The sequence below is a fragment of the Cryptomeria japonica genome, chromosome 9 (assembly GCF_030272615.1).
Source record: "Cryptomeria japonica chromosome 9, Sugi_1.0, whole genome shotgun sequence".
Classification (NCBI taxonomy): Eukaryota; Viridiplantae; Streptophyta; class Pinopsida; order Cupressales; family Cupressaceae; genus Cryptomeria; species Cryptomeria japonica.
This window is the reverse complement of record NC_081413.1, coordinates 139050027-139070530: the sequence shown is the minus strand read 5'-3', so window position 1 is coordinate 139070530 and position 20504 is coordinate 139050027. Positions and strand designations below refer to the sequence as shown.

General features: G+C 41.3%; 1 protein-coding gene across 10 annotated transcripts in view; it reads right to left on the bottom strand.

Annotated features, from left to right (window-relative positions):
• LOC131060225 (uncharacterized) overlaps positions 1–20504 on the bottom strand; it is a 332812-nt gene that overhangs the window by 239244 nt on the left and 73064 nt on the right. For all 10 annotated transcript variants that reach the window (XM_059211028.1, XM_059211029.1, XM_057993388.2 and 7 more), the window contains 2 exons: positions 13881–13987; positions 11844–11904 (listed from right to left, as the gene is read on the bottom strand). In XM_059211028.1, the coding sequence (XP_059067011.1) occupies positions 11844–11904; positions 13881–13987 (168 nt within the window). The remainder of the gene's footprint in view (positions 1–11843; positions 11905–13880; positions 13988–20504) is intronic.

Genomic DNA, 20504 nt, shown 5'->3' with positions numbered 1-20504 from the left:
CCCAGCGTACGGTCTAGAGGTCGTACGACATCAATTCCTTTCCTTCGTGCAATGAATACAGTAGTCAATTCACCACCAACTACTTTCCTTCGCGTATGGACAACTCCAGTATTGAGAGGTGAAGGGAAAACACCAAATATTATGTCGGGTAATGCAAGGTGGACAATATAATCAGATTAACACAATTTAGCACAAGAATAAACACACCAGACATGCAAGTAGAAATTCAGATTGAATAATGATGGCACTTCAGATTACAATAATCTCAAACTGAGAGCAGAGAAGAGTAGGTTGAGGAGTTACTCCCACCGAAACTGCGGATGCCAAGTAGGGAGGATCTTCCACCTCCGAAATGGCTGACAACTAAACTCCAATAGGAATTCGCACATACAGAGTAAAAATACCCAATTCACACATACCTACAACTAAGCCAAACTCGGCCATATAAATGGGCTCTAGGAAGTTTCCCGAAGGGTTACAAACGGGCTGACGCCAAAAATTTTATAAACTAATTAATAAAGAGGGCCCGAAATATCTTATTAAGTACGGCGTCGTACAATAAATTATTTAAATTGACTATTTAATTATATAGGGTACATTACAAAGTCGGCTAGGGTAACCTTTCCAAGGGCTTGTTGATAATCTCTTGGAGCATCAGGGCGGTTATCATATCTTCCACCTCTCTTCTTTTTTTGGTTCATGAATTGATCTAGGGTGAGAATTTCCCTAATCTTAACAAGCAGAGAGACATACTCCATATAACTGTTTCTTACTTTGTCAGCTGTTGGAATATCAATTTCATCTTGTGGTGCTTCCTTGGGTAGGAAGACTAAAGGCCTAGAGATTGACCCTCCAGGCATTCCTCCATTGTCACTCCCTTGGTTACTTCCATTACCTCCATGGTTGTTTCCATTTCCACCAGGGTTGTTGGAAGTGCTAGCTTCAGGTCCATTAGTGGGTTGATTAGGAGTCCCACCAATATTATGATTAATTTTGGCCAGCAATTGGGACATCATGTCCATCATGGTGTCAAACTTCCTTTCTGCTCTTGCTTCAACGGACTCATTTTGTTCTGATGTTCTTTCTCCCACAGTGTCAACTGTTGTCTTTGTGTTTTTGAGAACCTCCGAAAAAAGTTTCTTCAATCGGCACTGTTGGAATCTGATATAGTTGTCTCTTCTACTCTTTGTTGTAGTAGCGAATTTGTCTATCGCTCATGGAGAATTCTGATCAACTGAACACATAGGCTGGCAAGAAAACCAGCTCCGATACCACTGAAATGTCCCCCAAAAATTTTTCAGATTTTAAATACCATAAATTCACCCATTAACGTTAGCATGATAAAATATGGAGAGCAATACAAATTGGCGGTTGCACCAGCCACTTCCACTTTTCAGTAGGATAAAGAAATACTAGAATTTAACATCTATTTGGCGGTATAACCAGCCAATTACAAATCCAGGAAAACTGAAGTAAACAAGACAATCACTCAACCACTTATTCAGCGGGAGGACTGGAAATATCAAACTATCTACTCAACCACTTATTTAGTCGAAGGACAGGAGTATAATGAAATAAAATTAGGCGGCGAAGCCAGCCTCTTCCACTTATTCAGTGGGTGTTGTGAAACAATTCCAAATGAAGATTGTTGTTACTACTACTAATCAGCATTACAATCATAGAAACGGGACTCAGACTCGGCGAGGCTGACTTGACTCGGGACTCGGACTCAGCAAAAAAAACTCGACTCTGACTCAGCTGGACTCGGCAAAGTGAAAAACTCAAGAAATTTAGAGTTTTTAAAAGATTTAAAACTTGTTTAGTGCACCCTTTATTAAATACACCTTAAAGACACAATAACATCATCAAATAGAAGCTAATTTGATTACATACAAAAGTATACATCAATCACATAAGCATAAACGCAAATTGAAGCTGAAGAAAATAACAAACATAGATATATAAATATTGTCAAATGTATACAATATTAACAAACTCATGGAAGAAAAAATACATGTCATCATATGATCAAATGAGATGCAAACTCTTCCTTTCCAAGTTCCAAGCCTTCATGCACCAAATGACAGTATATGTTTTTATATGGAGCCTAATCAGACTCGGAGGTTAAAATTCCCCTACTTTTATCAGCGCAGTTTCCCCCCTAATTTACGAAGGGGGTTTGGTGGCAGCACCCCTTGCAGGGTCCAGGGGCAACGCAATGAATGAAATAAAGTTCACTTTTAGGCTCAAAGCATAATATAAACCAAAACAAATCAATTCGAAACATATTAGAAGTGGTTTTTTTAAACTTAAAGTTACATGCTGCCAGTTGAGTTTGGGAGTCGGGACTCGCCAAACTCGGCCAAAATTGTTGAGGTTGAGGTTGGGGGATTTGTCCCTCATGTTGGAGGAGATCAGTGACAGGAGTGCGGTCAATCCGTACACACCATTTAGGGGAAACGAGACAAGAAGGGCGAAAGGGACCGAAATCGAGAAGAGAGAGGTCGGGGATACCAGTGCGGCCGAAGGTATCAGAGGGACACAAGGGCACGGTACGAGAAGCAATTTGTTTGGCTCAGCGGCATCCAATCCTAAAAGTCAGAGTCACGTAGTAGGAACCAACGCACCAGTTTCTGGAGGACCAACCTCTGAAGGGTCGGGTTCAAGAGGCGCAAGCATCACGCAACGAAGAAGTGTGATGGCAAACAGACAAAAATTGCCAAAGTTCGCAGGCGACGGAAAGGAAGACCCCGTACGGCATTGCCCTACATGTGTGTAATATCCCTTGCCCAAACTGACTGATTTTGGCTCAAGGAATATTGTCAAACACTTTGTATGTTGTCTTTCTCTATTCTGATTTTTGTATTTCAGATTGTTTGATACACTTTGAAAGTTGCCAAGAAATTTAGGAAGTTCACCAATGATGTTGACAATACCTCTTACAATGAACTAGTATGCGTGTGCAGTTCTTTTTGGTATTTTTAATGCATATACATGAAAACTAGATATGGAATGCATACCTACAACCAACTGACATTTCGACAAACAACTGGCATGCAACTATTATGCTGATCATATATGCTATTAAAAGGACATTTCGTCAAACAAATGGTATGCAACATATATCTTCTTTATTGAATTCATTCCTAAGTACAATGCTGCTATGGATTTGCCAAGACTAATTGGCTTACAAAAAGACTACATCAATGCCAAATCTGATTCTAAGTTATCACTTACAACAGCAAAATTATATGCCTAATATTTCAATACTAGCTACTAATAGTTGCAAGAGGAACCTGATAATAGTGATGCTTAATGATGGAGATGAAAGTTGCAATCGGAATCAAGCAAAATACTGTAGCGCGGCACTGTTCACACGCACTGTTCACGCGCACTGTTCACGTGCACTGTTCACGCGCACTGTTCACGCGCACTGTAGCAGCAAGAACAAACTTGCAATCTGCTCTTAAAACCCTGAATAATTTGTTGATAATCTCTCCCAACAAGAATGATATAACTCCATGTGCCAAAGAAGGACGATTCACAACCAATTATAAATGTTCTCCAAAAATAAACTTCAAACCCTTGCAGAAAAATTCACCAATTTGCACAAATGAAAGAACTGAAGTATTCTTTCCCACAACTGCAATAATTCAGGTGTTATTTCACACCTTCAAAATTACTATCAATAGGAAGTTTTCGTTTCCTATGATCAAAGAAGAAAATTGCGAAAGCCCTAGGCTCCACAATAAAAATCAATCAAAATACTATTCATCAACTGGATGCCGAGAATGAACTCTTGTCTTTCCTTTTATTCTTTCCTTAAGAGAGCTCAAACACCTTCCTAGCCAATGTGGGATAAAAGATTTATTCCCACATTAAATTATTCACTTAACGCACTTTATTATATTAAAGTGACTTTATTATTATAAAGTTACTTTAGAACTTTATAATAATATTAAAATATTAAATAAATCACTTAAGTCACTTCAACTTTAATATCTCTTGATGTACTTGTCTGATTGCTAAACTGTCTGAGCCAGGAGTCGACTCTCCCTGTTCTTCATGTGATTGGATGCCTGTCTAAAAATAGAAACCCTGAATAGTGACTTACTATAAATAGTAAGTATGTGGAACTGAGTCTAGAAATAGCTGCAAAGGCCCAATCAAGGTCGACACTGCCAATAAGCTCTGCTCAGGTGTCTTTCTATTAATAGGAACCCTGACTCTCCCAAAATAGTAACTTACTATAAATAGTAAGTGTGCCAATCTGAGTCAAAAAAACCTGTGCAAAGGCCAAAACCTGAATCCAACTGAAGAGTAATGTCTCTAATCACCAAGTAACTGCCACACAAGGCCCTCTATCAATAATTATTAGCCTACGAGAGTCAAATGATAGGCTAATTCTTACAAACTCTGATGCTCGCAAAATGGGGACATTACAGAGAAGAGAGAGGTCGGGGATACTAGTGCGGCCGAAGGTATCAGAGGGACACAAGGGCACGGTACGAGAAGCAATTTGTTTGGCTCGGCGGCATCCAATCCTAAAAGTCAGAGTCACGTAGTAGGAACCAACGCACCAGTTTCTGGAGGACCAACCTCTGAAGGGTCGGGTTCAAGAGGCGCAAGCATCACGCAACGAAGAAGTGTGATGGCAAACAGACAGAAATTGCCAAAGTTCGCAGGCGACGGAAAGGAAGACCCCGTACGGCATTGCCCTACATGTGAGACCATCTGGTCCGCCAATGGGGTGGTGAACCAGGCTGAGTGGGTGCTGCAATTTCCGGCCACACTGAGGGGAGTAGCCATTGATTGGTACTCCGACATAGATAAACAAAAGGTGACTACATGGGCTAACTTACAAATGGAATTTCAAGCAGAGTTTCGACTAATACGAGAAGATAATGAAATTGTGGCCGAAATCTACAATACAAAACAAGGCAAAAAGGAGACGGTCTATGCGTATGGCCGGAGGCTGAAAGAGTTGTTGGGGAAGTTACTGGGACACGTCGTATGCAAGGCTGGACTGAAACACGACCTGGACAAGGTTCGAGTGATCGTGGAAATGGAGGCACCAGTGGATGTCACTGGAGTGAAGTCCTTTCTCGAACACATTGGGTACTATAGGAGATTCATCAAGAACTTCGCTCAAGTGTCGTACCCACTGGAAAAATTGACACAGAAAGGAGAATCGTACGCGTGGCGTGGGGAACGGCGCAGGAAGAAGCATTTCAAGAACTGAAGACATGGTTGGTGGGTGCGCCAATTCTTACGTACCCGAACTGGGACAAGGAGTTTCATGTCCACATGGACACGTCCAACTTTGCAATCGAAGCCGCCACATTGGCACAAGTTGGGGACCACGAACTGGACCACCCAGTTTACTTTGCAAATCGGTTGCTGTCAAAGGACGAAAAGAACTACAGCACCACGGAAAGAGAAGCCCTGGGGATGGTGTATTCGGTCCAGAAATTTTGGCACTATCTTTTGGCAACGCCATTTACATTTTATGTGGACCACCAGGCGTTGATGTACTTGGTCAACAAGCCGATCATCCAAGGACGGATCAGCTGGTGGTTACTCCTTCTGCAAGAGTTTACATTCAATATCATTATCCGACCCGGGAAAAGCCATGTGATCGCTAATCAATTGTCAAGGATCAGGTCTGGCGAGCCGATCGAGGGAGTCAACGAAGACTTTCTGGATGCTCATCTATTTCGAATTGTTGTCTTGCCTGCTTGGTACACCAGCGTGGGGGAGTACCTTTCAACGTCACAGTTTCCTCAGGAGATGCCGCCAGGAGAAAGAAGGAAGTTGGTGCTCCACAACAGGATGTTTCAATTAATCAATGGCCTCTTGTATAAAATAGAACCTGATCAAGTCCTACGACATTGTGTTGTAGAAGAAGAGGTTCAGGGCGTCTTGACGGAAGCACACGAAGGGCCGGCACGTGGACATATGGGGTCAGATAAAACTGCTAGGAAAGTGTTGTTGGCAGGACTTTGGTGGCCGACACTATATAACGATACCCGAGAATGGGTGATTAGTTGTGATACATGCCAACGGGCCGGAAGGCCACTTAAGAGGGATTTCATGCCACTCAACCCATCGCACGCGCAGGAACTATTCGAACGATGGGGGCTAGATTTCATCGAACCCCTGAAGCCAAGTAGAGGGCGTCGATGCAGATACATCGTGGCGACAGAGTACTTAACAAAGTGGGTCGAGGCACGAGCTCTCCCAGACAACTCAGCAATCAGCACGGCAAAGTTTATCTATGAACAGATCATCACCAGATATGGAATTCCTATCCAGTTGACGAGCAACCGGGGGGGCCACTTCGTAAACCACATCCTCCGACTCCTAACCACAGAGTTTAAAATTTTCCACTCCCTATCAACCCCCTATAACCCTCGAGCGAACGGGCAAGCCAAGGCAGCCAATAAAATAATAGTGTCATTTATAAGTCGTGTGGGTCGAAAAAGATGATTGGGAGGAACGAATACCATCGGTACTCTAGGCCTACCGGACAACGTATAAAGTGACCACCGGCCAAACCCCTTTTCAGTTGATGTACGGACAAGAAGTCGTGGTGTCGGTGGAGTTCATGGTGCCGAGTCTTCGGATTGCCATCGAGAATCGGCTGGGTGACATGGAAAGCCTAAGGGAGAGGTTGTACGCCTTGAACAAGTTGGACGAACGGCGAATGATGGCACAATGGGCCACAAAGGCGGCCCAGCAAGGACGGAAGGTTTGGCACGACAAGCATCTTAGGCGAATGAGATTTGCTCCGGGGCAATTAGTGTTGAAATTTAATGGGCGGAACGAAATCAAACCCGGAAAATTTAAAGTACGATGGCTAGGTCCCTTCAAGGTGCGCGAGGTCAATACCAACGGAGCAATTAAATCGTGGACGCTCGACCGCAAGGACGTGCCAGACGTCGTAAACGGGTCGAAACTAAAATTGTCTCACGAGAGGCACTCGAAGGACCCCACCAAGTGAGCAAGTTAAAATTTAAAAAAATATATATATATATATATATAAAAGTACGGTCGTATAGAAAGAGCAGTAAGGCCGTACCGACAAAAATTTTTTTTTTTTTTTTTTAAAAAAAAGGTCGTACGGAAAAGACCGTACACAAAAAAGACCGTACAATCGGAGCAGGAAATCTATATTGCCAAAACATAAACTATACGGCCAACAAGACAAGTTTGTACACTGTGTGGCGACAGTGCAACCAAGAAGAGACAAGTTCATACGGTGGGGAGTTAGAAAAGATCGGACCATACCAGAGGCACGTGCAAGGAGATTAAAGAGCAATAAAACCAGATTAAGTGATTAATCTCGGTTCAATGGACACAAACAGGAATAAGGTGGATTGGAGAAAACGGTTGCAACCGTTAGAAGGAAAGTTACAGGCAGGGAGAAAAATCGTTCAATCAAGTAAAGACATGGGCAAGAGAGTTTTGCCATCAGGTGTGCGTGTTGCAGGTAGCCTGGGGATGAGCAGCACTTAGAAAGGCAACAAACATCGTCCGAAAACCCAGTCGGCAAAGGAGAAGGAAGAGGTAACAGTGGACAACATCGTGTTTGAGGGTCTTAATGGAGTAGATTGCAGGAATTGGTGGACGAAGACATCTCATGACGACCCAATGAAGAAACATCTCCGCCAAGCACAGGTACATTGGGCTATACAAATGCCAGTTTTTTGTATAAAAGATTTTGAGGTAGTTTTGCGTGCCATGATTGGCACCTATGATAGACACCGCCGCCAGTCCATATTTGAATACCAACATCAACGGATAACTGTTTCCTTCACGACAAGCGAGTTCACAAGGGTTTTTCGGATACCTAAAGTGAAGGGGAAAAAATTGATACTTCGCAGAAAATCACTCCAGACGTCCGTGCCACCTTGCTACAGTTGATGTTGCGGGATAACCTCACACAAGCAGAAAAGGCTAGCCTCAAAAGTGTTGGTAAGGGAAGGGGGGTCAAGAAATCATTTTTGGCGAAGGGAGCATGGAGATGCTTGTTGTCTGTGGTGAAGAGTCACCTTACAGGAGCCAGTCGTGCGTCTGATATAGCTATTGCACAAATTGTCTTAATGAATGGGTTGTGCAATGGAGTGGTGTACGATTGGGCATGATTGCTGGTGGATAGGATGGAGGAATTCATGACCCTCAAGTATAAGAAATTCTACATGCCAATCACGCCATCGGGCTATTTCTTGATGCAGCTCGCACGCAGATTACCCCAAGCTCCCAGCCATTGGAGCCACAGGGTTGTGTTGCACCTGACTAGCCGCCTATATTTTATTGGTTGCATTTGGATGTCTTGACACACGGCGCTGAAGCACATTTGGGCAAGAAACGAAAAAAGCCCGCCGTGTCAGAAACGAAGTCGGAGGAGTCTGACGCAGATGAGGAGGATGCTAGTAGTGGCAAGGAGGAATCCGCCGACACCTCCCAAGTGAGTGAAGAGAGTTTTCGGTTGTCAAGTAGATGGGGTGACCAGTTGCCAGATGAGGAGGTAATGGAATCTGCTGGCGTCGAAGGATCCTCACCAGTAAGCACTGCTCCAGCATCGAGTCCGGCTATGGTCGAGTATGCACCAGCACGCCTACCAATGACTTGCCAGTTGGCGGTGCCACGTTCATTGGGGGCAATCAGTATAGTCACCACCGTGCCAGTACCTGGTTTTGGGCAATCTCGGGTGACGATCGCTATGACACCACCGAGGGCCGAGACCACACCAGGGACCTATTCTACTACTATTGCAGTCCCTATGGTGGACTCCGTAGAGCAGCCAAGTATCTTGGAGGGTGCGAGGGCCTCCATTCAGCAGGATGTGGCGAGTCATTATCGAGGAGGAAATGGTGGAGACATGCGCATTCCAAGATGATCTCAGTGCCTGGTTTAGCCACTATCAGCTCACACCCGTGGCACCTGTAGGCGAGGCTGCTCTATCTCCACGCAAGGAGATGCATTCTCTGAATGTTATTGATCTCGAGGGAGAGAGTTCTCCAAGTAGTAGGGAGCTTCAGCGGGCTGATTCGCCCCCCACGGATGTAGTGATGAGTCCTCACAGAGATGAGGGGGTGACAGTTGGAGTATAGCAGGATTTGGGAGAGTTTGAGCGGTTCATTGTTGATATGACTCTAGGAGCTCAACGGCTTGTGACCTTTGTGAGACTCCAGGAGGATGTCGCAATGGTAGAACGAATGAAAAGATTCTTGACTTTCGTCAGCACTGGATGCAAAGAAGAGTTTATGAGGTGTTTTGAGCCTGGCGGGTGGCCTGAGACGGAGAACCTGGGGATGCTGGAGGCTTGGCGCCTCACTGAGGGAGTCGGAGAGACCCGGATGCAATCCTTATTGAGACAGGTGGAGCAGTCCTTCCGAGAAGGCTACTATGAGCTCAGGAGGACATAGCATATGGCATCCACCGTTGAGGCCTTGCGCGTAGCAGCAATGACGGCTCTGGAGGAGATGGCTGCTAGGTTTCAGGAGGTTGAGGCTGCATAGGCACAGGCTCAGGTAGCAACGGATGTTTTGGTAGCAGATAAGTCTGCCTTGGTTACGTTGTTGGAGGAGGAAAGGGCAACCAGGGCAAGGATGGAGATGCAATTGGAGGAGGAGAGAGCATCCAGAGCTCTGTTAGAGACTCGATTGGCTAGTGCATTGGAGAGCATCGACACGAAGGAGAAGGAGGTGTTGGAGGCAGCCTATATGGTTAAGACTGCAATGGAGAGGCAGATGGTGGCAGAACGAGATCTAAAGAGGAGGAATGAGCAGGTGTACAAGTTGCGTGGACAATTGGCTTCCACCACTACACCACCACCCGCGCCTTCTTCATCAGGGATGCCCATTGTACACCCTTTGTCTTGAGTTCCGTATGTACAGACCGTAGCTATTCTATCATCAACCATTGTTTCTCCTTGCCGTTATAATTTTCAGATCTGAGTTTTCCTCCATTGCTGAAGATTATTTGGACTCCATTATTGACAGGGAACACGATTTTCAGAATTATTCTTCATTGCCCAGATCTTGTTGGCATTGTGTTGTCATTGATGTCAACCGGTATAGGATGGCAACCGGTATGAGAGATTGTTGGTATAGCTGTCATTGATGTCAACCAGTAATGGTGTCATTGATATCAACCAGTATAGCAGGTTACCGGTATAGCCTGTCACCGACAAGGAAGAGAATATCATCTAAGATAATGATCATTGGAAACACCGGTACACAAGTTAGTGTTGGCTTGTTTTGAAGACATAAGGACTGGAGACCGGTATTGGATAACAACCGGTAAGTGATATGTTGGCAGTGCATTGTTGCCAACCAGCAAGTGAGCAAGCAGGGTGAGCTAATGAAGAAGTGACAACCAGTATGCTGTTGGATATTTGGGTGTGAAACAGCAGGACTCCCACTAGATAAAGATGCAGTCACCGAATGAAGAAGATATCACAGGATGAAGAGAAGACTGACAGTGAGTGTGCCCAACCGGATCACATGTGCCTGATTGAAGATGTACATGCTTAATATCAGCTAAGGCATATCAGTGCAATGATGGATGCAGAATGAGATGACAAGGATCCACTCCCACCGGTAAATGGAACTTATCCCCTAACATGCATGAAATGCATTACATCTCTTCGGGATAGGTTGCCAAGAGTTAAAGGCAGGTGATTGAAAGATCACACCAGATGAATCGATGAAACACTAAATTGCCTTAGGTGCATGAAATCAGAGATGTGCACCGGATCAGCAAGGGTAGACATGATGAGTTGCCGGTACTGAGAAGGAAGGATAGGTTTGTCACTTTGACAAACTAGTTGATAGGAGAACCGGTCTATTGATGAAGAAGGCAAAGTTGAAGCAGTTGCAGAGAGAGAGCACAACCGGATTGAAGATGGAGACCGTTGAAGATTGATGACATGGTGTCATCAAGGTGGTTACCAATAAGTATGTCCACTGGTAAAGCTGACAAAATGCAGGAGTGAAAGGCTCCCATCTGATGAAGATGTGCATGAAGTGGCCTGCCAGTGTGATGACCGGTAGGGGTGTTCCATCGGCAGATCAGCAAAGTGCAGATTTCAAGGCAAACCGGTTAGGGTATAACCGGTCAACTAAGAACCGGTAGATGAACCCAGTTGTGTGGTTGGTCAGTGATCTTGTCTGGACCGACACAAAAGACTTAGCAGAGGTTGATGCCGACAAAGATGACACGTAGGAGACAGGTGTCATTTTCCGGATGAAAATCCATATTCTAAGGGTTAAAAGGTCAAAATTCCATGCTAGAGGTGCTTTTCCCCTCATATTCCTGACTACCCATGGTTTTCCCCACTCAAAATCCAAACTGGACATGGATTTCCCTTGAAATCCATACTTCCCTGTATTCACAATGTTCATATACCTTGTACTCTTACCTTATTATGTTTTGAGAGCAACCCTTGTAATTCTCAACTTATCTCCTTTTCTGTGATTCCCCCATTATAAGGCTAACATATCATAAGTATTTAGTGGGCTGCACTTGGTCCAAATACCCGGCTATGAAAGCATCTTATAAACAGAATTCCAATATCTTTAGCAAACATAGGCATAAGGATTTTTCATGTTAGTAGCTGCAACCCTGTAGTGAACATAATTGTTACTTAAAGCCAAAATATTCACACATAGTATGTCTAATTTAATATTTTAAATGAATTATATTATGCAGAATTTCTCAAGTAGAATTAAAATCCATTAAAAGTAATAAAAATGCTTTTACAATGAGCAAATCAAATTTGTAAAGATAGAAAGATCAGCAACAACACAAAACATCATATAACTTCAACAACATACCTTGTAAATGGGTGTTAGTGCTGCTGCTGGTGTTTTTTGATAACTCTCTAGGGCCTGAATACTACAAAACGGAAAGCAAGACAATGAACTCTATTCCTAAAAAGTAACTTCTATCAAATAATAAAAATTGTTTTTAACTCAGAGCACTAGAAAATTAAAATTTACAAATCTCAATAAGATTATCCTCAATCATTAATGATAATAGCAATTCGACAATGCATAAAAAACAACTCAAGAGGGGTGCATGGATTGCAATAGACAAATTTTATGCATATCAAGGCTGGATATTGCTTTTGCAATTGCAAGTTTCAAGCCTTTGCATATCATAGTTTAAATGAATTATTTTAAAGCAAAAAGCTAAATTCAATTTCCAAAAGAAAGAAAATTGATAATGTTTAGTGACTTTTTTAAATGTGCCTAGAAGTATAACCACGACTGGTCAAGTCATATACATGACTAAACATGTGCAATATATTGTTCATAAAGACATGCAACCAAGAATTTTTTATCAGACTTGTTAAACAATTAACAAAAAAACGGACTCCATATAAATAATCAAATATAATTTAAAATTGTGACTTCTTTCAGTTAATTAAAATATGCTTTTAATAAAGGGAACAATGAGGAACTATTAAAGAAATTGTGGAATGGAAGATTGGCTGATTTAAAATTCAATGCTGATAATAGCTATGTTCCACAGCATTTTGGGGATGGGGATGGCAGACATGAGGCTATTTTTGGGAGACGGCAGACCAGAGGCCACTTTTGGGAGATGGCAGTCCGGAGGCCATTTTCTGGAAAAGGTGAGGATATGGCAGAATATATATATATATATATATATATATACAGAGAGAGAGAGAGAGAGAGAGAGAGAGTCGATTTTTTATCATTTTAACTTCTCATATTGAGTAACATGGCAATGCATCAACTTTAAGACAGTGAGAACAGTATAACGGTAATAAATATATCATGACAGCAGTATAACAGAAATAAAATTAACCATGACAGACAGCAGCAACAGCAGTAAAATGGCAATAAAGATATCATGATTTAAATTCATAGCTAATGGTATAAGTTACATAACAGTTAACACTATTTTTTAATGTCATTAAGGAATTTTAAAAGTCCTTTTTTAATGTCATGAAGGAAACTGTTTTTAAAGACATTATAAAAAATTTCCTTGCCATCAAGAACATCTAGCCATCCCTGGGACTCTCAAGGGTCTTCTCAGACATCCCCAGCTGCCTCAGGGATGGCTAAATGTCCCCACGGCATTTCCTATTCCTGCAACATATTTCTGAAACGTTTCTGAATTTTTAAGATTTTTGGGGACAAACAGGGGATACAATATCACTTTTGGTGTAGAGCTTTCTTGATTTGTCTGGCAAGGAGCAGCAACTTGTTATTTTCTATTACCTATGAACACTTCATCTGACCCATCTTCCACTGCCTGCTAGTCCATGCTGACTGGGAAAGTGCAAAACCCTACTTCTGTAAGTTCACCATCTATCAACGAGCAAAATCTTCGTCATAACTATTTTCCCACAAATAGTTGATGCATGAATAATCATAATCTGTCTATTTTAGGAGAAAAAGCTTGCAATAACTGATCTCCTGCAACATGATCTGCGGCCACCTACCTCGGCAATATAAATTAATAATCATAGAAAAGAAATATAGTGGATGCATAACTATAACAGGTAATATCGGAATAATCAAAGAATGTTGCAGGAATCTCTGACATAAAGTAAGATCGATGATGATTTCCACCTTTTGGAAAAGGAATTGGATGGCTTCCCAAGGTGAGAATTCTTGCCTACAATGGGATGCATTTAATGTTTTCAAAAATCATCTGGTTTTGCATGTCGAAAGACTAATAATTATTTTTCACAAGAATATAGACATTTGCTTATTGCGCTAAGCCTTAAATTTTAGCCTCCCTTATGTTTGTCAACTGTAACAAATTTGATTGATGATTTATTCATTTCTAAAAAATGCACCAATGGATAACAATATGAAAAGAATAGAGAAACCAACCTGCAGATTGCAACGGTAACTTTGAACGAGGTGTGAGCAATTAAATTAAGGTAAAATGAGCGGTGCCAGTCAACTTCCAATTCATTTTCTCCAACCACTTTATCAAGCTGTCAAACACAGGCTGTTATTATACTTCTAATGCTATGAAAAAAATGCAATTTAAGTAAGAAACAGTTTCTGCATCCTCAAAAGGCTGTGATTCAGACATACACAAAAGATCCTCTTTTTCATATCTTTACGTAGTATTTTAAAGAATGGAAAAGACGTGCCAAATATAACTCTTAAAAGCAAATAATAAATAAAGATCTTAACAGCAGAAAATAAATTAACATTATAAACACAAAGTTTTGCTATTAGAATGAAAGCAGAATATTTGACCAAAGATCATATTTTAATAATAAAGGCATACCTGGGGGAAAAGAAATTATTTACACTTTAAAGGAAACCCTTTGGACCAACTTATCAAAATTGTAGAAACTAAGAAAATTAAACAGAGAAACATCAATGAAAAACTTCACAGGCTATGAGAAATGAAAAATATACATAAATGTTTCCCATTGTCCCGAAGGCAGAAACAATACCAAGTATTATATCATATTATGAAAGGCATGTACTTACAAAGAGCCATTAGTAACGAGTAAAAGCAAATTACCCACAAACACAGATTATCTCACATAAACACAAATATATAAACATATAACATAGTTAAAACAATCAGTTGGACTTGAATTATGTGCAATGAAATCAGACTCAACATGAAAACATAATACCTTTCTAGTTCTCCTTTCTAATATCCAAAAGATGTCATTACCACTTCCAAGGAACCTGGTTCACACTCCTTGGCCTTGTATATGCTCTTAGAATATGAAAACCTCAAAGCTGAATATTCTCAGGCTAAGTATGACAAGACAAATAACTTAGCTTTTCGCTCAAACTTAAAATAACTAAATAAAGCGTACAGTATAATTACTCAAAAAACTTTCATTTCAGAACATAAAAGCACGAATCACTCCCCAAATATGATCCTAAATGAGTCCCTAAAAGTAACCAAAGGCTCCATTACTGATGCAGTCAAGGTAGGCAGATCCAGTAAAGGACATCCCATCCTTGCAGCCTAACACAAACACCATGCAAGATGTACTGGTAACCAGTAACACAAACCAGATAAAGCAGAAAGAACAACCGATAACATCACAGAATACACAACCAGTAAACAGTATGAACAATTCTTATAACAATTTGAAGAATTACATATGCCACATGCTGGATCACAGTCCAGGATACAAACAATGCTTACAACACAAATATAAGATCCGCAGATCATCTACACATCAAATCGGCCTCCGGAAACAATCTATCGGTTCAACCCTAATCCGGACATCAGCCCATGTGGCTTCAGTCCACCGGACCAGAATCTCGCCGGTTCTACATCTTCGCTCGATCTCGAACTTCTATCTTCTACCTTCTGTCTTTTGTCCTCTCAAATGATTCGCAAAACTTCTATTTATACCATCTACAAATAATAACAACTTGATCAAGTTGGCCCAAAGACCAACCAGTTCATAATGAAACGTGCTAACGGTAACATGTCGACTCAAATCACTAAGAACATCTTCCAATGCACAAAACATCACGCGGTTCTCCGAGAACATCGGACAAGGCACAAGAAACACAACTCAACGATCCGCAAGTCTCGAAAATCAACCGCAACCCGATTCAACTTCGCTCAACACACTGCAAGAGTAACCGGTAAGAACACATCAACCGGCTCAATACCGGAATCGATATCTCACCGGAATCAAATCCAAATGCCATGAATCTCGAACACGATAAAGACAACGAACTCAAGGGAATAAATCCAAATCCACAACGCTAAACTCTCAAACATGAAGAAATGCCACGATCTCCAAGCAATTCCACTGCTCAAACCGATAAGAAATACACCGGTGCTCCTGCATCAATTACTCAAGTGTGGGAATCAAAAACATAGAACAATAAAGATGAAACCATCAATGACTCCCTAGCATGGTGATGCAAGAGCATCCCCGATCGATGAGCAATCTTGCATCAACCAAAAACATTTTCCTTTCTTGTTTAGTTCTTTGTGCACTTTCAGTTTTCTTACCTGTATGTACCAGTATTTGCTTGTTCTTCGTGGCAGATCTTGTTTGCAGTCTCTTGGCGGTTTCATGTGGTTGATTCCAGATTTCTAGTTCATTTGGGTTCTTCTCCGGTCAGTTATCGCTTCCGGTTGGCTGTTTTTGGGTTCCCGGGGCAGTTCTTGTGCTTGCCGGTTGGTTTTCCTTCATTACCGGAGCGATTCTTGGCATGTGGATCCATCTTGGGTCTTGTCCGATGTTCCTTGGCATGTGGCCGACCTTCCTGCTGATCCACATCACTTGGTTGCTATTTTCCGGAAAGATTTCTTAAATCTTAGGGCCGACCTACTTACACGTTTCATTTTCCTGCATATGTGAATGTAATCTTTTGAGGCCGACCAGGATATGTTCCGGTGGGTATAAATATGATGTTATGTAATCATTTGTAGGGGGCAGAAGAAGTAGAACTGACAATAAGGATTGAGATTCGCGTGTTGTGATCTGATTGATCTTTGGAGAACCGGTTGGGTTGTTTTTGGCTTGAAGCCTGCATGTAACCGGTTAATTACGGGATGTTCTTTGTGATAATTTGATGATTACCGGATGATTGTCGGAAGTTCTATGACTTGAATATGAACTGTTTATATGAATTTTTTATGTTTTCTTACTGCTTTCGTTGTGTCTCTCTTGCTGCATAAGCCGGTTGAGTCTTTTGAGTATTTTTACCGGTTATGGCTGCATCAATTGGTATCAGAGTTGGTTATGGACCGGCTGGTGGAAGAACCGTTTGCGAGCATTGAGGCATTCTTGAGGTGGACAGATTGTCGATTGGAGGCAGGCTGCGTGGGTGTTCAATTGATCGCCGAGGGGAGGCAATTGAAACCGGTAGTCAGATCGCAGAGTTGAGGCAATTCACCGAAGTGGAAGGAGAGATGTCGCTGAGGAGAACAAACCCCTGGAGAGTAGAGCAGATGATGGAAGACTTCAAGAATGAAGTGAGGAATGAAATCCAGAATGCTTTCTCTGGTTTGCGAAGAAACCCTGACTCTGAGGATGAGTATGAGGAAGTCACTGAAGAGCTTGAGGAAGCTGAAGGACCGAAAGATGAGAGAGAGGAAAGATTCCTAGGAGCAGTGGCGCAAGCAAGTAAAGTGCATAAAGCTGGGGTTTCTAACTTTTCTAGAAAGCTAAACCCGAAGGATCTAATCGATTGGATCGGAGAGTTGGAGGACTACTTTGAGTTTGAGGATGTCAAGGACCCGCAGAGAGTCTGGTTGGCACAAACTAAGTTGAAAGGGCATGCTGCCTTGTGGTGGAAAGAGTTGCAAAAAGACAGAGTGGAGAATGGTGAATTGAAGATCACCCAGTGGAGACAGATGGTTGCAAGGTTTAAGGCAAAGTTCATACCGAGAGACTATGAACTAGAGTTGTTCAAGAAGTTGCAGAACCCGAAACAAAGAAACATGACTGTGAAGGAATTCTACAAGGAGGTAATCAAATTTGGACATAGAGAGATGGACAGAGAAAAGGTGGCGAGGTACATCAATGGTCTTTCTTTTAACATTCAAGATGAGATGAGTATGTTGAAGATTTCAACAGTTGAAGAAGCTTACCAGTATGCTTTGAAGGCTGAGGAGAAGATGAGAAGAAGACAACCGAATAAGGTAAAGGAGAAATTCAAGATGAATGATAGTATGAAGAAACCGGTTGAAGAAGAGGCAAAACCTAAGTGGAGTAAAGAATCGGAACAGAAGACACCAAGGAAAGGTAGCAACAGTACCGGTAGAGAATTTCTTGGCAAATGTTTCAAGTGTGGAGAAACCGGACATAGATCCTATGAATGTAAGCAAGGAATGGCAAGAAGTTGTGTGGCAAGTGAAGAACCGGATGGTACCGGATCTAATTGTGCACCGGAGCAAGGAGAATCCCTTATGTTCAGAAGAAAGGATATCGGATCTACTCAGAGGAAGAGTCTTTTCCAGACTGTATGCAAATCAGGTGGTAAGTGCTGCAAGGTCATTGTAGACAGTGGAAGTATTGCTAATTTAGTATCTGAGGAGATGGTTGAGAAGCTTGGGTTGAAGAGGCTTGAGCATCCTTGTCCTTATGAGCTGAGTTGGTTACAAGATGATCAGAAGGTAGAGATAAAGGAGCAATGTTGGGTGACTTTTAATATTGGGCCTTTCCGAGATGAAGTTTTATGTGATAGTGTCCATGAATATTTGTCATGTCTTGTTGGGAAAACCTTGGCAGTATGATAGAGGAGCTATTTATGACTGTAGAAGAAACCTAGTTACTATTGAAAAAGATGGGTAGAAGTTCGCATTGATTTCTTTGAAGGAGAAAGAGAAGGAGGTGAAGAAACTGAGTCCTGAGAAAAGTTGCAAGAAACCGGTGGCAAAGGTCATACCGAAAGGTTTGAAAGAACCGGATGCAGAGATTATACCGGAGGTTTTGAAGAAGGATCTGATAGAACCCGTTGCAAAGGTTATACCAGAGGTTTTGAAGAAAGATCTGATAGAACCAATTGCCGAGGTTATACCGAAAGGTGACATAAGTTGGCAGAAGAATCTGACAGATGAGTCTGATGGATAGATGGAGCCGATCGACAGAGAGCTCATGGTGACAAACCGGATGAAGTCTTGTGGCAAAAGAAATCCTGAGTTGCAGAAGATGTAAATGTTATTCAATTTTCAATTCAAGATGCAAGTTATATTCAATGTTATATTTTCCTTCTCCCAAGTATATGTTATTTCTTATATAATAAATCTGATTATTATCTGGTATCTTGCAGATGGAGAAAGAGCATTTATGAATTTCATTGTTCTTCTCATAATCACCGGTTGATATATATATGCCAATAAGGAGGATCAAGCAATACCTTGACCTATCATGTCTATTAGACATGACCGATCAAGATATTACTTGATCGCACCTCTTCAAACATAATCGCATTTAACCTATACCAATCGGTGTGCATATAACTAACAAGTTTAACCGATACTAACCGGTGTGCATAAGTAAAACCGATACCAATCGATATGTATGCAGTTATTAATAAACTCGATAACAATCGGTATATATGCAGTTAATAATAAACCCGATAACAATCGGTATTCCATGCATTAGTTAAGAACCTGATTATTAGCAAGGTTATATATAAGAATCGAGGGATACGATCACAACTAGATTGTATATCATGCATACTATAATATAGATCGAAAATGATATATCGAAGAGTAATTATATTTATCAGACGAAGGAATGATGACTAAAGTCTTATCATAGTCTATAGATGAGATAGATGATTGAATGAGAGACTTCATTTATCTCTCATTCAATCACTTATCTTACCGAGGCTATCATGACTGTAGAAGAAACCTAGTTACTATTGAAAAAGATGGGCAGAAGTTCACATTGATTTCTTTGAAGGAGAAAGAGAAGGAGGTGAAGAGGCTGAGTCCTGAGAAAAGTTGCAGGAAACCGCTGGTAGAGGTCATACCGAAAGGTTTGAAAGAACCGGATGCAGATTATACCGGAGGTTTTGAAGAAGGATCTGATAGAACCTGTTGCAGAGGTTATGCTAGAGGTTTTGAAGAAAGATTTGATAGAACCAGTTGCAGAGGTTATACCGGAAGGTGACATAAGTTGGCAGAAGGATCTGACAGATGAGTCTGATGGACAGGTGACAAACCGGATGAAGTCTTGTGGCAAAAGAAATCCTGAGTTGCAGAAGAAAGAAGGCAGTACACATGGAGAATGTGCAAATCTGAAGCAAAGAAGGAGAAACAAAGAGAGTCATAGGTTAGAGAAGTCGATCGAAGCACTGGGAGAGATAGAGAAAAGATTGGCAGATAAAGAAGATGTTTGGATTGGAAATGAGCATGGGATCTTCATTCCGAATCCTTTGTCTTCATCCTCAGCTTTCATCTTTGGTAGCTTTGTGCTTCTTTATGGAATTTTTGTGTCATATGCATATTTGTATTTGTACATAGATAATAAGATTCAGGTTTTAAACACTTAGGTTTACAACCCTCATCATATTCACATGTTTATGTTATTATAGTTCTTTATATTTTAGTTACTTTTAAGGTTGCAAGGTTCTTACCATAGCACATTTCATATTGTAATCACATTCACTGTTGTGATCCATTAATCCAATATGGCCATTTATGAACATTAGCAGAAAATTACAAATTAATTTCAATTCTATAATACTAGGTAAAATAAGTTCAAGGTTATACTTTGGCACCAATTATGATTAGTACACATCTCAAAATTTGGTATGCCAAAGCCATGATATGGCTAGTTCTGCACTTGATACATACAGAGAAACACATAATTTTCAAATAATAGGATATTTTAACCAATCAATCCAAAATAAGGTGCTAATCAGTCAAAAATTCAAAATACAATAATCATAGCACTAAAGTAAAACAGAATGGTTGAACTACACTACAAGATTAAATAATTAAACTTAACATTGCAAATAAGCAAAAATTCCAAAACAAATATGCAAGCTCAT